General features: G+C 38.5%; 1 protein-coding gene across 7 annotated transcripts in view; it reads left to right on the top strand.

The window, feature by feature from the left end:
* TRPM3 (transient receptor potential cation channel subfamily M member 3) overlaps window positions 1-21,665 on the top strand; it is a 321,580-nt gene that overhangs the window by 162,049 nt on the left and 137,866 nt on the right. For all 7 annotated transcript variants that reach the window (XM_077966203.1, XM_077966202.1, XM_077966201.1 and 4 more), the window contains one exon: window positions 11,371-11,443. In XM_077966203.1, coding sequence (XP_077822329.1) covers window positions 11,371-11,443 — 73 coding nt within the window. The remainder of the gene's footprint in view (window positions 1-11,370; window positions 11,444-21,665) is intronic.

The raw sequence follows: 21,665 nt of genomic DNA, 5'->3' as shown, positions 1-21,665 counted from the left end.
TATCTCCAATCTTGTCATAAGACAAAGGACGCTGCTTTTGTTTTTATTCTTCTCGAGTGGCCCTAGAAAAATGCCATGGAGAAAGCACAAATTGAAATTGAAAACTGCAAAAAGGAACAGAAAAAAAGCAGCATCTCCAGGCCCTGCATTGTGTAAATAAACAAGGGATTTTCTCTGCCCATGGGACCGAGGACAGACACACAGGAGCAAGGAGAGGAGAGCAGCACCCAGCGCCTGGCAGGCAGGCAGACTTACAGGCAGAGAAGGGTCTGGGGGGATTTGATTTCTGATAAATGACCTTTGTGATTTTCTTCTTTATTTGCCATTGTTTATGACAATAATCATCATGTTAAAATATAATCTCATATCTTTGTTGACAAATGCTTTCAGATACATTAACTCAAACAAAATTTAGGATTGTCTTGCGTCAAGCACAAACTCCAGAATGTCCTGGCATTGGCCCCGTGTCCTTCAAACACGGGTTTGTCCACACATCCACAGAGTAGCCCGGAAACTTTGCTTTCTTTACCTTGTCTCAGGCCACAAATTTATTTTAATACTGGCTCTTATGGCCACATGAGAATGTTCCTGACCAAAGGATAATATCTCTTTTGCCTATGATTAGCCTACAAGGCTACAAGCAAAGTGAGTCCTAACTCTTTAAGATCTGAGTGTCCCAGGACAGCACTGAGCCTGTTTGGGCTTACTGGTAAGACTGGAGATGTGTATTAGGAAGAAACCTGATCAGTCTCTGGATGGGAAATAACGCGGAAACATACTGGTACCACAGCCCAGACATTGGGCAACTAAAACTCCTTCCCTGACTAACCTGAACATAATTGGGAGTGGTCAGTATCAGATATATTCCGCGTCTAAAAAGTACAGGCCAGATTTGGACTGAGATTGGAGGAGTTATTCCACAAACATTCATTGGGTGCCCAAAATGTGCCAGCCATACTACTGGGTAAGGGGATGTAGAGATAGAAGAGATGGAGGGGAAGATCCTTGCCCCTTCTTCGAGCTGATTCTCCAAGTAACAGCAGAGTTTTGAAGCAAGCAGCATCTGGAGTCAATTTGCTTGTGTTTGAGTTTCTGTCCTGTCTCTTAGTAGCTGTACCTGCCCTTGAACAAGTTCTTTCCCTTGCCCTCCAAGAAATCAAAGGCCATTAAAGGATGCAGATAAGCAGTAGGAGAATGAGCCTTCAAGCCAGGCTGTCTGGGCTCAAGTGTATGTCAGCCTTTCCTGCCTGCATGGTTCTCCATGTGGTGTCTAACCTCTTCCGCGTCAAAGTCATCAGCTGAGAAATGGGAAGAGTAACAGTAACTAAGGAATATACTTTTGTGGGAATGGATGAAGTCATGTTTGTGAAGTGCTTGCCCAGTGTATGGCACGTTGTAAATACACAATCAGTGACCATTAGTAATGTTGTCACCAATGTTGGCATCATTTTTGCTGTGATAGAGGCATATTCACATAGTGCAGAGGCAGCATGGAGGCTAGGTATCTAACTCAGGCAAGGCATAATTAGCACCAAGATAAGCTTGCAGAAGATAACTGTGCCTCAGCACAAGGAACAGATAGCCAGAAGGAGTTTCAGAGACCAGACAGACAAGCAGAGAGAACAGACTGGGCAAAGCTGCCACAAAGGGAGAGAGAGCATGACCAGGAAACACTCCAGGGACAGCAATGGAAAGGGAATTAGCAATTACTCAGCCCATGCTAGCTACTAGAAATTGTGCTGTGTGACTTAAAAAGATGATGCCACACAAAGCTTTGCAATAATCCTGAGACAGAGTCATCCTTTTTTCACAGAGGTAGAAACCCCAAAGCTCAGAGAAGTGCAGTAGATGGCCTAGGATTATACCACTACTAACTGGCATGATTCACTTCTGCATCTGTATGATTCAAAAGTCCATGCTCCGTACACAATCTGTCCTCTCTGAGCCACAGTATAAAATACATCTGGTTGTTGGGAGGGGCGTGGGAGCTGTGGAAGATGAGAACCCAGGAGTTCGACCAAGAAAGTGCCAGTGTCTACAGTAAAAGGCTTGAGCATTTCCCTGGGCCATGAGCATTGATGAGATATTATCAGCCTAGGAATAACAGGTTTTCCTGAATAGGGGGAGGGTTGTCATGTGACGCTTAACCGACTTCGTAGGCATAAGAGCTGGGTGGGTCTAACTGGCTAGGCATCAACAGTGTGGTATTTGTGGCGTAGAATAGAGATCATGGTGCCATGGTCCAGCTGAAAGACAGGAACATTTTTAAAATGGTAATTTGCCCTAAGCTAATGAACAGATTCCATAAAACAGCAAATGGAAATAAGATTTTCATATGGTATCATCCATGAAAACCAAAATCTCTTCTTTTGGATGTTGTTAAGGAATTAATGTATGAAGTAGGAGACAGGGCCTATTAGATGCCCTAATGCTGATTTTCTACCATTCTGAGCCTGAGGAAAGAAAATCTATGACTTCTAGAGCTTAAAAGATCTCCAGTCACCACCTAGTCAAACTTATTTTTTTTGCAGATGGTAAAACCAAGGTTTAGAAAAGGGACGTGATTAGGCCAAGATCCTTCCAACACAGGACATCTGCCATCTGCCATACTAAAAGGACCTCATCCTGTCAGTCTCACAAAGAAAACCTGGGAAAGTAAAGGCAATGACCAGTGACACAGGCTGAAATGGATGTTTTCTTCCAAAACATTTCCCCCGACCTCCATGGCAGAGTCTCTCAGAGGCTCTAAAGGGAGTGTTATTTAAGCAGCTCTCTCCCATTGCTCCACCAGGCAAGGTGCAGAAAGCCAGCTAAGGTGCCAAAGGGGCAAGAAGGCAGATGCCTGGCCCTCAGCCAGCTTATACACCCTGCCATTAGGATGTTTGTCTCTAGCGTTCTTCATAGTTGGGCAGGAAGGGCAGAAAAAGTAAAATGTATCTTTTCCTAAAGTAATCAGAAAATCCAAACTGCTATTCTTCGTAACCTCAAAGGTCCCTTCCCTGGTTCTGATTCAGGGTTGCCCCACCCAAGTGAGATAAGGGTAAGACTGGCCCAGTAACAAATGGTATGACCTCCTGGTGGGCACATCCCCAGAGAGGTAAACCAAGGGCATCCGGTCTACCAGCTGGAACATGTTAAAATTGCCACCAGGGGAACTGGACTAGTTTGAGTAGGGAGGCAAGAAAACTTCTCGGTCTAACGCACTTTATGATGCCTTCATGACACTCTCTCCCCTGGTGATAGTTTCTTAAAGAAGGGCTCAAGCTGCAGAAGTCTTTGATGTCCTGACAAACATGAAGAGGAAGTACAAAAAATATAGTTCCATCTTGTAATGATGAAAAAACATGACAAAATGTCAAAAAAAAAAAAAGAGCTAAAAATGTTTACAACCCAATAAGAAATCCATATGGTGTTGGCCCGGAAGAACTATCTGTGGTTCTGGGTGTTCCTCCTCAGAGGGATGTCTACTAATTTTTTCAGCCATCTGGTTGGCTGACAAGATGGTAGGTAACAAATATTCTGAATTCTGCTAGCCAAGGCCATGAGATATATAAAGAAGCTTCTGGAAATATTGCTGGACCTGTGGCATCTGTCACGTTAGCATCTAGTGAGGTACATTACACAGTTTTGTGATCAATGAAAGAGGTAACATCAATTGCCAGGAAAAGGATTGAAAGCAGGGAAGAGTAAACGACACGTTGTCATCTAGTTCCAACCCCCTAGAGAACCTCAATGAACTTCCCTGTAGAATTACTAGATGAAGAATTTTCACCTGTTTCCCTTTTTTGCCCTCATCGCAAAATCAGTAGAGCTGCTTTCTCCTGTGCTCCCGACATGTCACCTTAGGATCAAAGACTGCTCTCTCAAGTATGAAGGATATGTCAATCATAGGTCCAGGGAGGCTTGCTTGAGTGACTGACCCATATTTTAAAATTTTCTCACTGTGATATGTCATACGTGCTTAAAAAAAAATCCAAACCTCATGTTCACTGAATGATTTCATTTGCCCCTCCAATAATATAAGCCGTCTCTGCACTGCATAAGCCATATGCAGCATTCAAAGTGCTAAAGCAAAAATCAGGAAAGTGAAAGGAGGAGAGAGTAACAAAGTCAATATGTTTTTTCAGGACCCCTTTTCCAAGAAATGAGAGCTTAAACTCATTCTGGCAGTTGGTAGTAGTGCAAATAGAGAGGAATAAGAGCTGATTCTGCACATGGCTCCTCCGCCTTGAAGTATAAAGGCTACATTCTCAACATATACACAGGCCTGTGTTTTGCAGTGCCATTTTAGAGCAATCACCTCTCACTAGGACTTTCATTAATGGGACTGGAGCGCCATCACAGCAAATCTGGTTCAAGGACAACACAAGCTTCCTTTTACTGTAACTTTCTTTTATTTGCTAAAATACTCATTTCTAGCTATGAGGCCATTTATGACAAAAGCCACGAACTTCCAGGAGTTATTTTTAAAACTAAATGCTAAATATAGAACAGGACTCATACATAAAGATGTTCATCACACTATTATTTATATGAAACACTTAGAAACTTTGTAAGTGTCCAGCAATGGGGGTATTAAGTGAACTATAACACATCTACTGGACAAACTACTCTGCAAACATTAAAAATTATGTTTTGAAGAATTCCCAAGGATACAGAAAAGTGCTTGGTGATAATGTTAATGGAGAAGAAAATGAGACTACAAACTAGTATTTCACAAATATGCTCTCCCTCTTCCCCCACAAACTCTGCCTATGGCAGGGGGGAAGAAAAGAAAGCCCTGCAAGCTTGTCCAACCCACCTTATTTTGTTTTTGTTGTTCTGTTTTGTTTTGTTTTAGGCTTTTAGCAGCCTGAAGCCATGGATTTCAGTTTCTGTCTCTAGTGATAAGAGGAAAAGAGGGATGAGGAAGGGGGCTTTACTGGCCCAACCAGAAACAGGAACTAAGAACCCATTACTGTATACTCTCCCTTGGACATCCAAAAGGAAGCATGCCAAAATATCCTCAGTAGTCTCAGTAGTGTCTTTGAGGTCTTGAGGTTTGGGGAATTATTTTTCATTCATCTTTTTCTAAACTTTCAACAATTTTTAATGATAAGTATACATTTCTCTTATAATAAGAAAAAAGTAATGATTTTCTGTGTTGGAACCTGTGTGTAGACTTCTAGACTCTGAACTGCATTTCTTGGGAGGAGAAACAAACTCCAGTGTTCTTAAATGATGGTGGGAGGAAGGAGGGAAAAAAGGAATGAGAGATTAGAGTCAAAAGCAAAACCCCTATCATTCTCTGGCATTCTTCACTAATTGCCAAGTTGTTCATCCATGATGATCTCTTGGGAGAGTATAGAGTTGAGTTGAGTGGTGCTGTGAGAGTGCTTGAATCTATAAGGCAATCTCCTACTTAAAGAAACCTAAATCAAACTATGTCTTCTAAAGTTAGATGTAATGCACCTTTCAAATAAACTGACAAGTCCATTGTAAAATAAAATATCCTTTTGAAAGTCAAATAATCACTTATTTTTTTCTAAAGTATAAATTCATACATGAAAGTCTTATAAGACATGCTAGAATCATGTCAATTTCAGCCAATTTCTATCTCCGTAGCATCACTTTTAATTCACCCACTTCAATCTAAAACTGCGAGACTTGTTCAAAAATATTACATGATAAATCAATATATAATTTATATGGAACTTGGTGACAAATAATTGAACTTATCTGATATTAATTTTCTAGTGGAAATTTTGCATATCGCTTTCCACTGATCTTTTGTTTGCTCATTTCCAGGTGTGTTTGCATTTCCTGATTTTCTCTAATTTCCTTTCCTTCTCCATATAAATCATCATGTTCATTTCTAGAAGTCAGTCTCTTTGGCAAAATGTTAACTTTAAGAATTTTATCAACCAAAGAAAGTTTTTCTCAAAGACTGAAAATCGAATATGAATATGTTTTAGATGCAGAGTATTCTATTCATCAAGTTGGCATTGTTCTCTTCCCTGTACCGAGTCAACTTTATGCCAAAGAGAAAACTGAAGCTAGTATGTGCTTACAGGCTTTTCATTGCCAATCAGGAACCCTGTTTGGATCCCTATCAAGAGTTTTGTATCATTTCATATCTTGATGAACATAGATTTTTGTGTTTTCTATTAATTGCGCCACTATTTCAAGTTATTTTAAATACTGATGATTCATCCAGGAAACATTATGCTAAACTGGTGGCTTTGAAAAGTCACTGCATTAGCTCCTCCCCAGCCCTGGTGGTGCGGTTGGGAGGAGTGGGCACAATAAAAATAAATACATAAATAAATATAAATAAATAAATAAAAGTTATTTCATTGTAGTGACTGAATTGCTTACTGAGTCTAATTCTCTTCCTGTTTCCCTGGTTCTATCCTTGGGAAACACATTGCCAGATTCTATGAAAAAACTGAATAGGAAAATAGGAAACATTTCAGAGATTAGTTTATGAAAGCCCAAGATGTACCATTTTTAGTGTCCTCAAGCCTATTGTTAACATGATTATAGGTGGACTTTTCTAAATTCTTAGATGATAAGAACCGTCTTTGTTGATTATCTATTGTATAGCTCTGAGTATATTTCTAAACTTCTCAGACATGTTACAAACCATTTGTCAAACTCAGATATCATTTCTTACATATCTAACACAGAATGAAATGATTGTAGAGTGTTCCTTTATATTTTTGATAGATTGAACCAAAGTGTCCTTGCAGCTTATAGATGCTTTTCACTCTAATATCATGGTTATTTTTATTTTCAAAAGCTCTATTCAATCTTCATCTCTGTTTTCACGGATTCATTGCTCACTGTGGCATATATATAAATCACAAATTAAGTTAATTGATAGATACCTTGAAAGTGAGTCAATTTCATTGTCCCAATATTTTTTATATCCTTATTTAACTAGTAAGACCTACTGAGTTTTAGAAATGGAAAGTCCGTGACTAACTCAGCCACATACACTATGTTTTGTTATTTAGGTGGTGAATATGCCTATTTGTTTCTTAGAAAATGAACCCAAATCTTTTCATACATAAAATTATTTCCACATTTCTTCTTGGTTTCTCTGTAATATATTCCTGCTTTGAGTCTTAAAGTTTAAACTATATGGAACCAAAGTTTCAAATGTATTAGTGAAACATGCCTTAGTGCTGCCTATGGCTCAAATATGTCACACTCATACCAAGTCTCAAAAAGTAGCCTATCATCCTCTTATTGGTTCCATCTGTGCTTTGTTATTTCTTTTTCTCTGTCTTCTTTGGGAGTATTATTATTTCACTTCATCTCTTTTGTTGTTTTTTAAAAAGTAATTTAGTGGTGGTTACTGCAGTTGTTGCTTTGGGACCTACAGCATAACTTTTCACAGTCTACTTTTCAGTATTCATGGATAGTGTAAAAACCTTAAAATTGTGCCCTTCTGTTGCCTTTCCCTGCCTTTATGCTAATGCTATAATACATTTTACATATATATGTTATAAATTCTACAATGTATTATTATTGTTGTAAAAGTCAGTTGTCCTTTAAATAGTTTTAAATAATAGCAAAATATATATTTACCCATACAATTACCCCCAAAAAAATTTTTTAAATAATGTCTAACCTCAGGCAGCCCACTTTCTATCATATAATGCTTGACTAAGTGATTGACCCCTGAACAATAATAGTGAAAATTTGAAATTTTGGAATATGATATGTCAACGCAAAATTTCTTGATTTTGATATTCTTAACAACACTGGATCTTATTTGGTAATATTTTATTTCATCCTAAAATGAACATTTAGCAAAATGTTGATGAAATGCTCGATTATCTGGAAAAACATGAACTTTAGTCAAGGAGAGGCAGAAAATCTAAACTGATCAATAAGTGGTGAATAAATTATAAAGATGATCAGCAATCTATCCGTAAAAATGGTCCAGCCCCAAATAGTATATAAACATCCTACTAACTCTGCCAGAAGTAGTGAATTCCTTTGTTATAGGGACTATTCTGCTACATGAGGGGGAAAATGTTCCCAAGTCAGCAAGTTAGAGTAACTCTAATACCCAAACCAGATAAGACTGGTGACATGTACCAACCTCACTCACAAACATCATTGCAAAAATCCTAAATAAAATATTAGCAAATGAGATCCAGTGTTGCTAAGAATAACGCATCAAAATCAAGGAATTTTATGTCAACGTATCATCTCCCAAAACTACTATTTTAATTCACATTCCCTCCAAGAATATTTAAGAATACCTGTTTTTTCCATCTCTGCCAACACTGAGGGGTGATAGGAAAGGAAGGCCTTAGTTTTTCTTCTTTGACTTTTTTTTCTGAAGCTTATATAAAAAAATGTGTAATTAATATTTTCAAACATTCAAATTTCAAATAAAATAAAAATGGAGTGGTGATGAATACATAGTATCTCAGGTCAGTCCAGGCAAGATTATAATGTAACTTTGTCTTTGGAGCCTCCAGTCTCCCCTTGGTCCTCCCTTTTCCTCTTTTTAAGACATCCTTCCTCCCACACCCTGGGTCACTCCCAGGTGCTTTGGTTGTGAAACCAGGACAAGGACAGGGCATGAACAGGGGAGCAACAATTGCCCCCACATTGGTTTTCCAGAAAAACTGTGAAGCCCTGTTTTACCATAATATTCCAAGGCCCTTTCCCCAGAAACCCTTTAGAAACACCGCATTTATCCATCTTCCTTTCCCCAACCTCAAATAAATCTGTTGCTAGGAAAACCTGATAATCTTGTATTTCAGGGTAAATTTAATGTTATCTATTTGTTGCCTCAGAAGAATTTCCATCTGAAATGTGACCTTTATGAAGCAAAATTTTAGTCATCAGCAGAACAAGTCAGGTGGTTAAGGAATTCCATTTGATGCCTAATTTCTTAATTCTGAACAATGAACTCTGATGTTATCCTGAGTGTCCTCAGTTTGCTGCCAGGCAAGTACATGATACATGATAATATCTTTCAGACCATAGCCAGCCCTGGCTTAAAGAGCTGACTTAAAGGGCCAGCCAAAATTTCACCTCTGTCCCCTGGTTCTTTCTCCAGTGGACCCCAAATTTTCCCCTTAATTCAGGAATCCCTTCCCGAGTTCAGAGGATAGAACAGTTCCCTCTCAGCTTTCAAGTGGAAACTGTGGGGGTATTAATAGCTGTTTGGGATAATGTCCAGATGGCGTCTTGGCCAAACCTGTGGTTATGCAGAAGCAGATTTCTGGAAAATTTAATTGAATTGGGACACACCTCCACCTGATGGTCCTTACCAGAAGAGATCACAACTATAACCTGTGATCCAAACATAGCAGATAGACGGAGTTTGTTTGGCTCTTTGTATTTTTTAAGTTTTTTGATCAGGGCCGTACATGGTGGCTCACACCTATAATCCCAGCACTTTGGGAGGCCAAGACCAGGAGTCCAGGACCAGCCTGGGCAACATAATGAAACCCCATCTCTACCAAAAAAAAAAAAAAAAGGAAAGACAGAGAAACAGAAAGAGAGAAAAGGAAGGAAAGGAAGGAAGGAAGCTAGGCATGGTGGCGCATGCCTGTAATCTCAGCTACTCAGAAGGCTGAAGTGGAAGGACCATTTGAACCCAGGAGACTGAGGCTGCAGTGAGCTATGATCGTACCACTGTACTCCAGCCTGAGTGACAGAACAAGACCCTGTCTCAAAAAAAAAAAAAAAATTGTTTTTAGTTCAAATATCTATAAAGGCATTTCAATTTGCAATTTCTGCCTTACCCTCCTCCCAGGCTCTGACCTTAGGACATAAACAGGTACGAGAGTCAAGTGTTCATATTATCTTATTCTTCCCTCTGCTTATTTTTTCCCCAATATTTAAGGCCCAAGTTATAAAGGTAAGAGCTATTCAATTCCAGTCACAGCTGTTCTTCTAGCTCATTGTGTGACCTTAAACAAGTTACCTTGTCCTTAGGTGGTGATCTAGAAGTTTTCTGAGGCAACTAATTAACAGTCTGTGGTTCTGTGTGTCTATTCTCACTACCATAGTGATAAAACTTAGACTTACAGATTAGCAAATCTGATTGTTTACTTCCTATGTAGTTGGAAATAAATAAGCACTATTATTATCTCATTCTAGAGATAAGCTTGAGGCATGAAACAGTTGAGTACTATAATAACTCAATGTGGATATTCAAGCAATATTTTGGCTTTTTTCCTATAGCCTCCTCTGACTTGGAAAACAAACTCTTCATTATTGTTAAGCGTTGTTTGGAACTTTTCCTTTCCCTCTTTCTCTGCCATTAGTTATCACTGCCCTGGAAGTTGAAAGTTATGCCTGAGGCCACATAACTATGTTGTTGATGTACAAAATGATACTCCATCATGTCAGCCACTGTATGTCCACATCAGTCAATCAATGGACTCTGTGACAATCTCAGTGTTCTAGGGCCAAATACAAAGCCAGATGTACTCCACCCACACTGTAATGGACTTTACCCACTTACTCTGCTTGAAGTAGCCTCTGCTCTACTAAATGGGTCTGTGACCAGCTGTGCTGTACAATTTAGGAGTTCTGGAACTGGACAGCTTGGCTGTATTAATTTCTCCATCTATATCTAACATAAATGTTCATATTAATGGTGTTTAGATTACATAGTCATATATATCCATCCTCACGTAATTCATATAATTATTTTATGTATTTACGTAAAACCAGAAAGAATGGAAGGTAACATATTTTAAAATATGCATTGCTATGCCTGACTCATAGCAAGGGCCCCAAAATCATAGTTTTATTTTTTTGTTGGGGGAGCAGGCTGTCTTAGTCTATTCAGGCTGCTATAACAAAATACTATAAAATGAGTAGCTTACAAACAACAGAGATTTATTTCATACAGTTCTGGAGGCTCAGAAGTCCAAAATCAAGGCAGCACAGATTCAAGTGGTTCATAAACAGCAGTTCTAGCTGTGTCCTCACGTGGTGGAAGGTGGAAGGGAGAGGCCTTTCATAATGGCACTAATTTTATGATGATTATTAATCATCACCTAATGACCTCCCAAAGACCCCACCTCCTAAAGCCATCACATTGGTGAGTAGGTTTCAACATACGCACTTTGGGGGAACACAACCATTAGACCATAATGGGAGACATATGGTTATGACCATAATCAGTGCAACTATAAGTGGTCTGTGTTTGGAAACTACTGAGGCATCTCCCTCTTAATAAATTGCAGAGCCCTCTCATCGGATTCTTGTTATGTGTGCTTGCCCTGTGGCTAAGAATCTACTTTGTAGATATAGAGAGAGTCTCTGCTCAGATGTGGTCTCATTGATTTAATTTCTCTTGGGGGCAAAATGCTTTGCTAATGATCACCTTGTCTCAAATTGCAGATTACGGTATTTCGGATGGGATCAGAAGGACACCAGGACATTGATTTAGCTATCCTGACAGCTTTACTCAAAGGTAAAAGAGTTTCTGTGTCCAGAGAGTGCAAAAATAATTGAAACGAATTAATACAGTGACCTTATGTCTCCTAATAATAGATATAATCTCAAATGATACTATGACACAATAAATTATTGGTAACATAGGGGTCTCTCCTGTAAGACAGTTACTGCTATTAAATTCTCCTAAAATAGATGCTATAGTGTGACTCAATTTTATAAGATTTAAATATGCTACAGTTTAGTTATGTCCATTGAATTATAAACATACATAAATTAAAAGGCTGACATAATATGTAAGGTGTAATGTTATCTGAGGTTATTTAATAGTAATTTTTACCCTATCTACTTTCAAAAACCATTTGATATGGCATATGTGTGTGTATATGTGTGTGTGATATATATACACACAATAATAAATACCTTAAAACACATAATAATACATTAAAATGGAAAATTAAAAACCATTGAGAGGAAGGAGAAGAAAAAAATTATGGTACTGTACTTGTTATAATAGAGCATTAAATTTAAGCTTCCTGGAAGTCAAGGCAAAAATGGTAATACTCTGAGTTGTAACTTGTTTTGAAGGTGGGTATTTGTCCTGTTCTCTAGTCCCAATACTACAAAGTCCTCATCTATCTGTTCTCATACTTGGAGCCATATGAAGAGCAGTTTCCTTTAGGTTCTGTGGATTAAATCCTTCCTGTGCTTTACTAAGTACATTACATTTGACTAATAATTTGCAGTGTTAAAATAAACAGAAGAAAGTTTCCCCTGTTCAGTGCTGAAATTCAAACTGAAAACTATAAGACAAAACAAAACCACAGACCTTGTTGAATGTGGTTGTGAGTTAGAAATGTCTCCTACATTCTCTCTTAGCTCCATAGTTTGTTGGTCTGCTGTAGCATCATGGTTGGTCACTACCTGTTTGTCATCTCCCTAGATAGGGCAGAGAATGTGTGTCATTCATTACTACCTTCTTAACATCTCACACAATCCTTAACATATGGCAACATTCAATCAAGTTTTGTTTAATAAATGAAGGGATGAGTGGATTACTCAATGATTCAGTGATAGATAGATTCCGCATTCCAAAATTAAAACTCAGAATACCAACTATTTCATTTATTTTCCAGTGTATCTACTTTTCTTCCACTATTAATGTTCTCTTGAGGACCCATCATGTGCTACTGTGCTAAACTCTTTACAAATACTGTAAACATTATTTATTTCAACAACCAAATGATATACGAGCTATTTTAAATCCCCATTTTACAGATGGAGTAAGTTGAGCTACAGGAAGTTGAGTAACTCGCTAAAGGTTAAAATGCTATTTAGTAAGCTTGGCCTTAGGTCCGAGTATGTCTAACTCTTCACTATACCATGTGACCCCTCTGACAATACTAGTTTGTCAGTTCTCTTCACCCACTCTCCAAGTGTATATATACACATTCATTCAAAATCCTGATTGCAACTTAGAAGTTTTGCAATCCCATGAATCATATCATGTGTCCAGCTTGAGAACTGCTGCTCTAAAGCATTGTATCCCAATGAACTAAGAAATACAAAGGCTTTGCAGAAGAATCACAGGACCAGGGACCAGGCATGGACTGAACCACAAAGCATACTGCAGGCCCCACTCTCCCCTTATCAGAGACAAAAATAAAAATTTGAGATAACTTACCCTATATTTGCCATTCTCAAATAAAGATATTTTAAAGTAATAATGTCAGTAACTGACATTAATGAGAATTTACTATGTACCAAACACTGTGTTGGACCCTTTCCATGTATACATTTGTTTATTCTTTACAAGAGTTCAATTACCAGATTTTACAAGCTCTATTTTATAAATAAGGAAATTGGGGCATAGAGCAATTCAGTAACATGCTCAAGATAAGTTGGCCAGTAAATGGTAGAGACAGTCTGACCCTATAGCCCTCACTTATGCATAGAGATACACAAAGCATCCCTTTCCCACTGATAAGAAACGAAGCACCACATTTACAACCTTGAACAAAACTCATAGCAAATGGGAAAGTGATCCAATTATTGATAAAAACATATTGGCCATTATAATATCTTCTACTGAAAATATTTTCTCCCTCTTTCATGACTTTGTGAGACTTTAAGTTGTGATTCACATTTGGCTCAGCCTTAGAATTTATTCGTTGTTTTATAGAATAGTTGTTTTCCAACATTTTTCAGCATGACATACCATACGAAATACATTTTATATTATAACCAAATAGTTACACATATGTATTTGGAAAATGGAAATTAAAGTAGATGAAATAATATTTACATTGACAATATGCAATTGCAATATGCAGTGAAATTGGATATTTTCTATTCAATCTATTCTAGTCTTTTAAATGCTGATTATATCCCACTAAATTGATTTCATGACCCACTAATGAGTAATAACCTGCAGTTTAAAAAAACACTGCCACAGAAGATTAAAGAAAAGTATGATTGCGCTAAGAAATTAACATTTCTAATCACCATAATGAACATTATTTATGCAGCAGTTGATGCTAATGGGAATATATGCCATTAAAAGATTATGATGTGTCAACTCTATTTTGCGAAGGCTTTGAAATGCTCTCAGATACTGACCCATTTGATTTGTAAAGGCAATCAAGCACAGTACTTTTGCTGGCTTCTTCGGAGGCCAAGAGCCTACTTATATTGGTTTCAAACTCTTAAGTTTATTAAATTATTCTTCCTACTTTTTTTTGAATTATGCGTGGGCATGTAACATGGTTCAACACTTAGTTGTTACATTTAGTTTGCAATTATCTGATGCATGTAGAAACTTTGTGCAGTCCAGTTTTTATTCTGCGGAATCTGAGAAATTTCTGAGAGGACCAGAAGTTAGAAAGAGGAGAAAGCCAGGAAGTGACCCACTGGTCCCTAAATCCAGAGGCCACAAAAAAGGACAGGAAGCCAGGTGACCATGGGAAAAATATTTCTTTGCTGCTCCTTGATTCCTGATCCTGTTGGGTTTGATTTTTCTTTGGGATCTGCATATTCTATATTAGAGGATACTATTTATATTATACAAACTTATCCAGTGTCTGTCCAAAAATGAAGAAAGAGACAGACAGACAGAATGTTGTTACAGGGCGAGCTCATGCCTGTAACAGCAACACTTTGGGAAGTTGAGGCAGGGGTAGCACTTGAGCCCAGAAGGTCAAGGCTGCAGTGAGTCATGATTGCTCCACTGCACTCCAGCCTGGGCAACAGCACAAGACTGTCTCCAAAAAAAGAAAAGAAAGAAAAAAGAAGAAGAAAGAATGTTGTTTCAGTCAGAGATGTAAGAGGCCCACAGTTTCTTCAACTGATGACCTGGAGTAGCTTTTGAGAATGGGCAATGTCACATTTGTCCTTCACATGATGGGACCACTCCACAAGGGCAGTGGTCTGAGGCCAGAGACTGGGCACTCTCCTCCTGCATTAGCCTTCCCCTGCCACGCACACCAGGATATTCAGTTAACTTTGAATTTTCAGATAAACAACAAATAATTTTTGAGCATTAAGTCTGTCCCTAAGTGAGGACTTATCATACTTATAAGTGTGTCTCAAGTGAGTCTGAAGTGAGACACACTTATACTAAAAAAAAAAAAAAAAAGAAAAGAAAAATTGTTTATTATTTGCCTGAAATTCAAACTTCACTAGGAGTCCTGTATCTTTATTTGCTGAAATAGGCTACCTTGTTTTAGGGGTGGGAAAGGGGCGATCCCTTTCCCATCCTAAGGGTCAGAGCTGACACTTCTGTAACAAAGGCATATTAACAAGAGAAAAGCATAACAAATATGTTTGATCTTATTTTTATGTGACATTCAGGCCTTCAGAATGAAGACCTGAAGATACACAGAAAACTTTTCATGTTTATGCTTAGGCTCAGTGAAGTATGAACAGCTCTGTAGAAATATGATTACACAGAAAGTCTGATGGAATGCTAACAGACTGAGACGGGAAACCCATCAAGGCCTGTCTTATCAGATGCTTCTTGCCCTCTCTGTGCAGCATTCCTGCTGATGCAGGACAAGCAAGCCCCAAAGTGGGACTTAGCCCATGACGGTTCTTGGCTTTGCCCAGGAAAGAATTCAAGGGTGAGCCAGCTTTATTGAAGAAGGAGTGTTACAGCTCTGGCACCGTTACAGCTCTGTTACTGCTCCTGCAGAGTGGGGCTACCCAATAGGCAGTGTGCTTAGATTAGCAGCTCAGGACAGTTTTGTAGTCATATTTATACCCACTCTTAATTATATGTAGATTAAGGGGTGGTTTATGCAGAAATTGCTAGGAAAAGGGTGGTAACTTTTGCATCATTGGCTCAGTGTCATAGAAGGGGGTGGTAACTCCTGGGTGTTGCCATAGCGATGGTAAGCCAACATGGCACACTGGAGGGCGTGTCTTATGGAACGCTGCTTCCACCCTGGCCCTGTTTTAGCTAGTTCTCCCTTTGGTGCAGTGTTCAAGCCCTACCTCTGGAGTCAAGTCCTGCCTCCCACCTTACTTCCTTCCAGGTGTGGGATAGATCTCTTCTGGAATGAGGGTATTAATTTTGTTATGGCCAGCTGTGACACAGAAGGACAGGAGAAGTGGGTGGGGGGTGGGATTAGTGTAATAGCTTTAGGCTTTATGACTGGCTTTGGGAAAATGGGGTTCTGGTCTCTATGACCTGCCTTGGGGAAGAGGGATTCAGTTTCTATGGCTTGCCTTGGGGGAGAATAAAAGGTGAGAGACAGGAGGGTAGGTGAAGATGAAAGAGAAACTTTGCTTCTGAGTCTGCTTCTGGGACCTTCAGTTTAGCCTTAAGGCAAGTTTGGCCTATCATTTTTCTAAGCCCCAATGTCATTGATATTTCTGGACCTCAGATACTTCGGGAGATTCTTTGGGAAGAATAACTCAAGAATTTAGGGAGGTCCACTAATCCCTCTGTCCACCTCCTTCTCTCAGCTGGCCCTGCCTAATCACAACAACCAGAGAAAACTTCCACCAGAAAGGAGCCCAGAGTTAACTTAAAAAACTGTTTGGTGTTTATCAATCTGCTCCCCCAGCAGCCCCATGCTCATACAGCACCATACAGCACCATAACCTCTTACTCCAGGCTCCAAAAAGGCAGAAAATATTCACTCACAGCAAATGAAGTTATTATAAGTGCTCTCTGGACCCTTTCTGTGAATAAAATTACTCCCACCATTCATTAGTCTCATAGGCCTTGGATTCAATATAAAGTCAGATCACATGAGTGTATATTTTCATTCATACATGTGCACTGAAGAGTAATATGTGATGATCACTGTCCTCCATAAATGAGAAATTTGTTTACTTTGGGTTTAATCTTCACTGGTAAAGAAGTCCATCTGAGGCGCAGGGACAAAGTAACCTTTATTGCTTGCTTTCTTTTCTGGAAAGCATTTCAAAAGAGCTAAAAGAGAGTGCCAAAACAATATGTTTCTCCTCATAAATGTCAAGGTCATCAAAAACAAGGGAAGTCTGAGAAATTGTCACAGCAGGAAGAACAATGTGGTTTCTTGAATGGGTTCCTGGAGCAGAAAATAAAGGGTATTAAGTTAAAAAGTAAGAAAATGTGAATAAAGTAGGGGCTTTAGGCTTTAAAAAAAATATTGAGAGAGAAATAAGAATGATATCTTATCACATATTATTAATCTGAGCAGGAGGCATATTGTAATCAAAAACCTCCACAATTCTTTCATGCCAAAAAGACATGAAAGGAGATAGCAATCTTTGGAATTAATTTTAAATGTCAAATACATATATATTCAAAGGACTATGACAGGCAAAGGTAATATCTATACAAAGTATTTTTAGAAGTCACATAGATATGAATAATAGCTGATTGCTGTTGATCTTAGAAATGAGTAGAACCATCACTGGGGTATCTAAGCAAGAGATATGAATGTGGACCTGAAAAAACTGTATGAAATCAAATTTTCATATGGACTCATACTATTATTTCAGAGATAATTATCTAATTCCTATCATTTTATTTTATGTGTTTCTGATCTTCAGACATAATTAATGCTATCAATAATTAATCAATTAATTAATTACTTATAGATACATGGAGAATAACTTGTAATATATCCATTTGTAAATTTGTTCAAACTATAAAATAATTTAAAAATAAGATGGACCTGGCGTGGTGGCTCACACCTGTAATCCTGGCACTTTGGGAGGCCGAGGCCAGTGGATCAGCTGAAGTCAGGAGTTCAAGACCAGCCTGGCCAAATATCAAAACCCCACCTCTATAAAAATACAAAACTTAGCAGAGCATTGTGGTGCGTGACTCCACCATGCGTGACCTCCCAGGTACTTGGGAGGCTGAGGCAGGAGAATCACTTGAACCTGGAAGGCAGAGGTTGCAGTGAGCTGAGATCACACCATTGCACTCCAGACCAGGTGACAAGAGTGAAACTCTGTCTCAAAAAATAATAATAATAATAAAAATAAAAATGAAATGAAATTGAAATTGAAATGCAAAAAGAATGGCCAGTATGTTTTGTATGACTTTAGAAAAGTTTTAGGAAAGCATATTGTTGATTAGATTAGATCACACAAAATAATGAGAATCTCTATGTTCCGACCCATCTTCCATTACAATTGTAATGGAAATATATATATATATGTATATAATGGATATATATATAAAAAATATATATATAATAGAAATATATATGCTGAGTACAATGAATCATGCCTATAATCCCAGCACTTTGAGAGGCTAAGGCAGGAGGATTGCTTGAGCCTGGGGGTTCAAAACTAGCCTGGGCAACATCATGAGACTTTGTTTCTACAAAAAAAAAAATAATAATAATAATTAACCTGAGTGGTGGAATACGCATGTAGTCCCAGCTACTTGGGAGTTTGAGGTGAGAGGATCACTTGAGCCCAGGAGGTCAAGGCTGCAGTAAGCCATGATTGCACCATTGCACTCCAGCCTGGGCAAGAAAGCAAGAACCTATCTCTTTCTCAAAAAAAATTATGTATCTAATGTTTTGAAATGACTTCTGAATGCATGTCTCCCAACTCTATGAACTAGAAAATGCAGTTACTATCACAAAGTAGCACTGACATCGATAAGCAATTGTTCTTGCTGCCTCATCTCATTTTTTAAAATAATTTAAATCCTAGTAAAGCAAAACTTTTGGCATATGTTCTGAAGTATTTTATGTCCAATAATTCCATGCATCAGGTAGCTCTCATAAACAACTAACTTATCCTAGAGTGTTTACTGAGAAGTTACCTTGCTTAACCTCTCATGATTCATGAATGGGTTTCATGGGAATGCATTATGACATAACTTTGATAATAAAAAATTATTTCTAATTGTGTGTACAAGACTTGCTGACCCTCTTTCCTGTGGGCAGAAAGTTTAATACACCATATGGATGATTGCTTTATTTGTAATGTTATTATTTTCTTAACCTTATACTGTTTATATAGCATAAATAAGGCCAATAAAAGAGACATACTTGTTGACATTTTTATGAGATACAAAGTTACCATAGCTCTTTTTTTTTTTTTTTTTTTTTTTTTTTTTGAGACGGAGTTTCACTCTGGTCTCCCAGGATGGAGTGTAATGGCATGATCTTCGCTCACTGAAACTTCTGCCTCCCAGGTTCAAGCAATTCTCTTGCCTCAGCCTCCCGAGTAACTGGAATTACAGGCTCCCACCACCATGCCTGGCTAATTTTGTTGTTTTTTTGTTTGTTTTTTGGTTTTTGGTTTTTTTTGTTGTTTGTTTGTTTGTTTTTGTATTTTTAGTAGGGATGGGGTTTTCACTATGTTGGACAGGCTGGTCTCAAACTCCTGACATTGTGATCCGCCCACCTCGGCCTCCCAACGTGCTGGGATTACAGATGTGAGCCACCGTGCCCGTCCTATAGCTATTAAATAGTGAATAAATGAAAGTAGATGACATTTTGTCCAAAAGCAACCTACAAAGTCAAAATGTGAGATATTTTCCATCTATTTTAGACATAAAGGTGCCTAGGACATTACTGTGTGGATTGGTAAACTATAGGTGGATAGCAAAGTGTTTTAGGGACTAAACACAAGGTAAGGTTTATAGTGTTGAGTCTTTCCAAAAGTATTTATTAAGCCTTTCTCTGCTTTAGGCCACTTTTAGCTTCCTTGTGTCCTCTGACTTGCAGATCAAGCTTCCCCAAATGTACTTGTTTCTTGATGGTCCATTTTACCCCTTTATTCAAATCATTAACTTTGATGTCATGAAACAAATTGGTCATCAGATGTTGGAGTCCAGGCATGGAACCCCCAAATTCAATGTCTTTCATGTGCCTCTTGTTGCTGCCTCATCCGGAAATCACCTGGAAGCCACAATATCCACTTTCCCCCTTGCTACTCCATGCATTTTACAGACTAGGAAATGAAAACCAAGGAGTCTGAAAGATACTCAAGAGAGTTTGTCAAGTTAGTGGCAGAGTCAAATCTTAAACCCATGTCTCTTCACTTCTACCCATTTTTCTTTACATTGCATACATTAGGCTTTGGAAGATACAAGATTCCCTGGCTTCACAAAGCCACAGGTGCACAGGTATTTGTACCTGTGCCTCTGGGGGCTCTTGAGTAATTAACAGATCTGGATGTCTTCTTTCTAAAACTCTCAGCACACTTACCAGCTGCCCAGATGACCTTAGCTGCACACACAATATTTTAGTGAGGGAGAGTAACATCAGCAAGATGGTGGAACAGAAGTCCTCTTGTCATCACTCTCCCCACAAAAGTACAGCTAGTAATTATTCAAAGACATGAATACCATCCTAAATGCACCAGAACTTAAGGAAGAAACAGGGAAAAAAAGAAAACCAATATTTTAGTGAAGAAACTAGGATACCCACAGTTTTATCTAACATAATGGCAAGAATAAGGGTGATCTCATACTTGTTTTAATTTTGAATTGTTAGAGCATCAGTGGAATATTGCTGAAACTGGGAATTGTTCTAGTTACAAGTAACAGAAACACAATTTGAACAAGCTCCAACAAAAACAAATAAAACAGATTTGTAAGTTCGAATGACCAAAGTCTAAAGGTAAACTGAATTCAGGCAAAGTGGCATCCAGGACTCAAATGATGTCAATGGAGTCTGTCCTCTATCTCTCAGACACTAATCTGTACATAGGTTAGACAGAGCGACCATGAGCAGTACCAGACTCACACCCAGGCAAATGAGAAAACCCCAATCAGAAGGGACCATCTTTCCTGGTAACTGCAACAGAAAGGTCCTGGGAGGACTTGAATTTGCTCATCTTGGATCGATGCCCATCCGTGAATCCATCACTGTGGCAGGGGAATTGGGAGAATCCCTATGACTGTGGAATGAGAGATGGGGTTAGCTGTATTTATATCAGGGTTTTTGGTTCCCAGTGAAAACAGAGGTTCTAAAACCAGGAGAGGGGGAAAGAAAAGATGCTAATAAGACTAAATGCAACTAAAAGAAATACACATCTCTACAATTATATTAGAAGAAGTACTTTTGGGAGACTGAGGCAAGCATATCATTTGAGGTCAGGAGTTAAAGACCAGTCTGGCCAACATGGTGAAACCCTGTCTCTACTAAAAAAAAAAAAAAAAAAAAAAGAAAAAAAAAAATTAGCTGGATGTGGTGGCACATGCCTGTAATCCCAGCTTCTGGGGAGGCTGAGGCAGGAGAAATGCTTGAAGCCGGGTGACGGAGGATGCAGTGAGCTGAGATCGTGCCACTGCACTCCAGCCTGGGCAACACAGCGAGACTCCATCTCAAATAAATAAATAAAACTACTGAGGGGCAAAGTATGTCAAATTTGCTTCAAATGCAGGCACCTATAAATCTATGTTCCAGGAACACATTCTTTATTCATTAGATAAAAACTGGAACTGGGTCAAATGAATACTAATCAGGGTTCAGACATTCTCTCAAGTCATAATCATAAAGTTTACTTCAGGTAAACCTAAATATATTACTTATTACCTACCATCACTTACTATATAATGGTTATTTATTATAATAATCACTGTTACCTTTCTTAATTTTAATGGTTTTATACTTCATTATTTTTGACAAGAATTTGTGAAGATATTACATTTTTAACACTTTTTTTCCAAGACCAAAGTCTATTCCTTATTTTAAAAATGATTCCATAAGGGTCAGGTTGCTCCAGGCTTTCCCCACTAGGCTCCTCTCAGCCCAGCTCCCACTCCTACCCACAGT

This window comes from Macaca mulatta, chromosome 15 (assembly GCF_049350105.2).
Source record: "Macaca mulatta isolate MMU2019108-1 chromosome 15, T2T-MMU8v2.0, whole genome shotgun sequence".
Taxonomy (NCBI): Eukaryota; Metazoa; Chordata; class Mammalia; order Primates; family Cercopithecidae; genus Macaca; species Macaca mulatta.
Note: the sequence above shows the minus strand (reverse complement) of the source record. Positions and strands in the feature narration are given on the sequence as shown.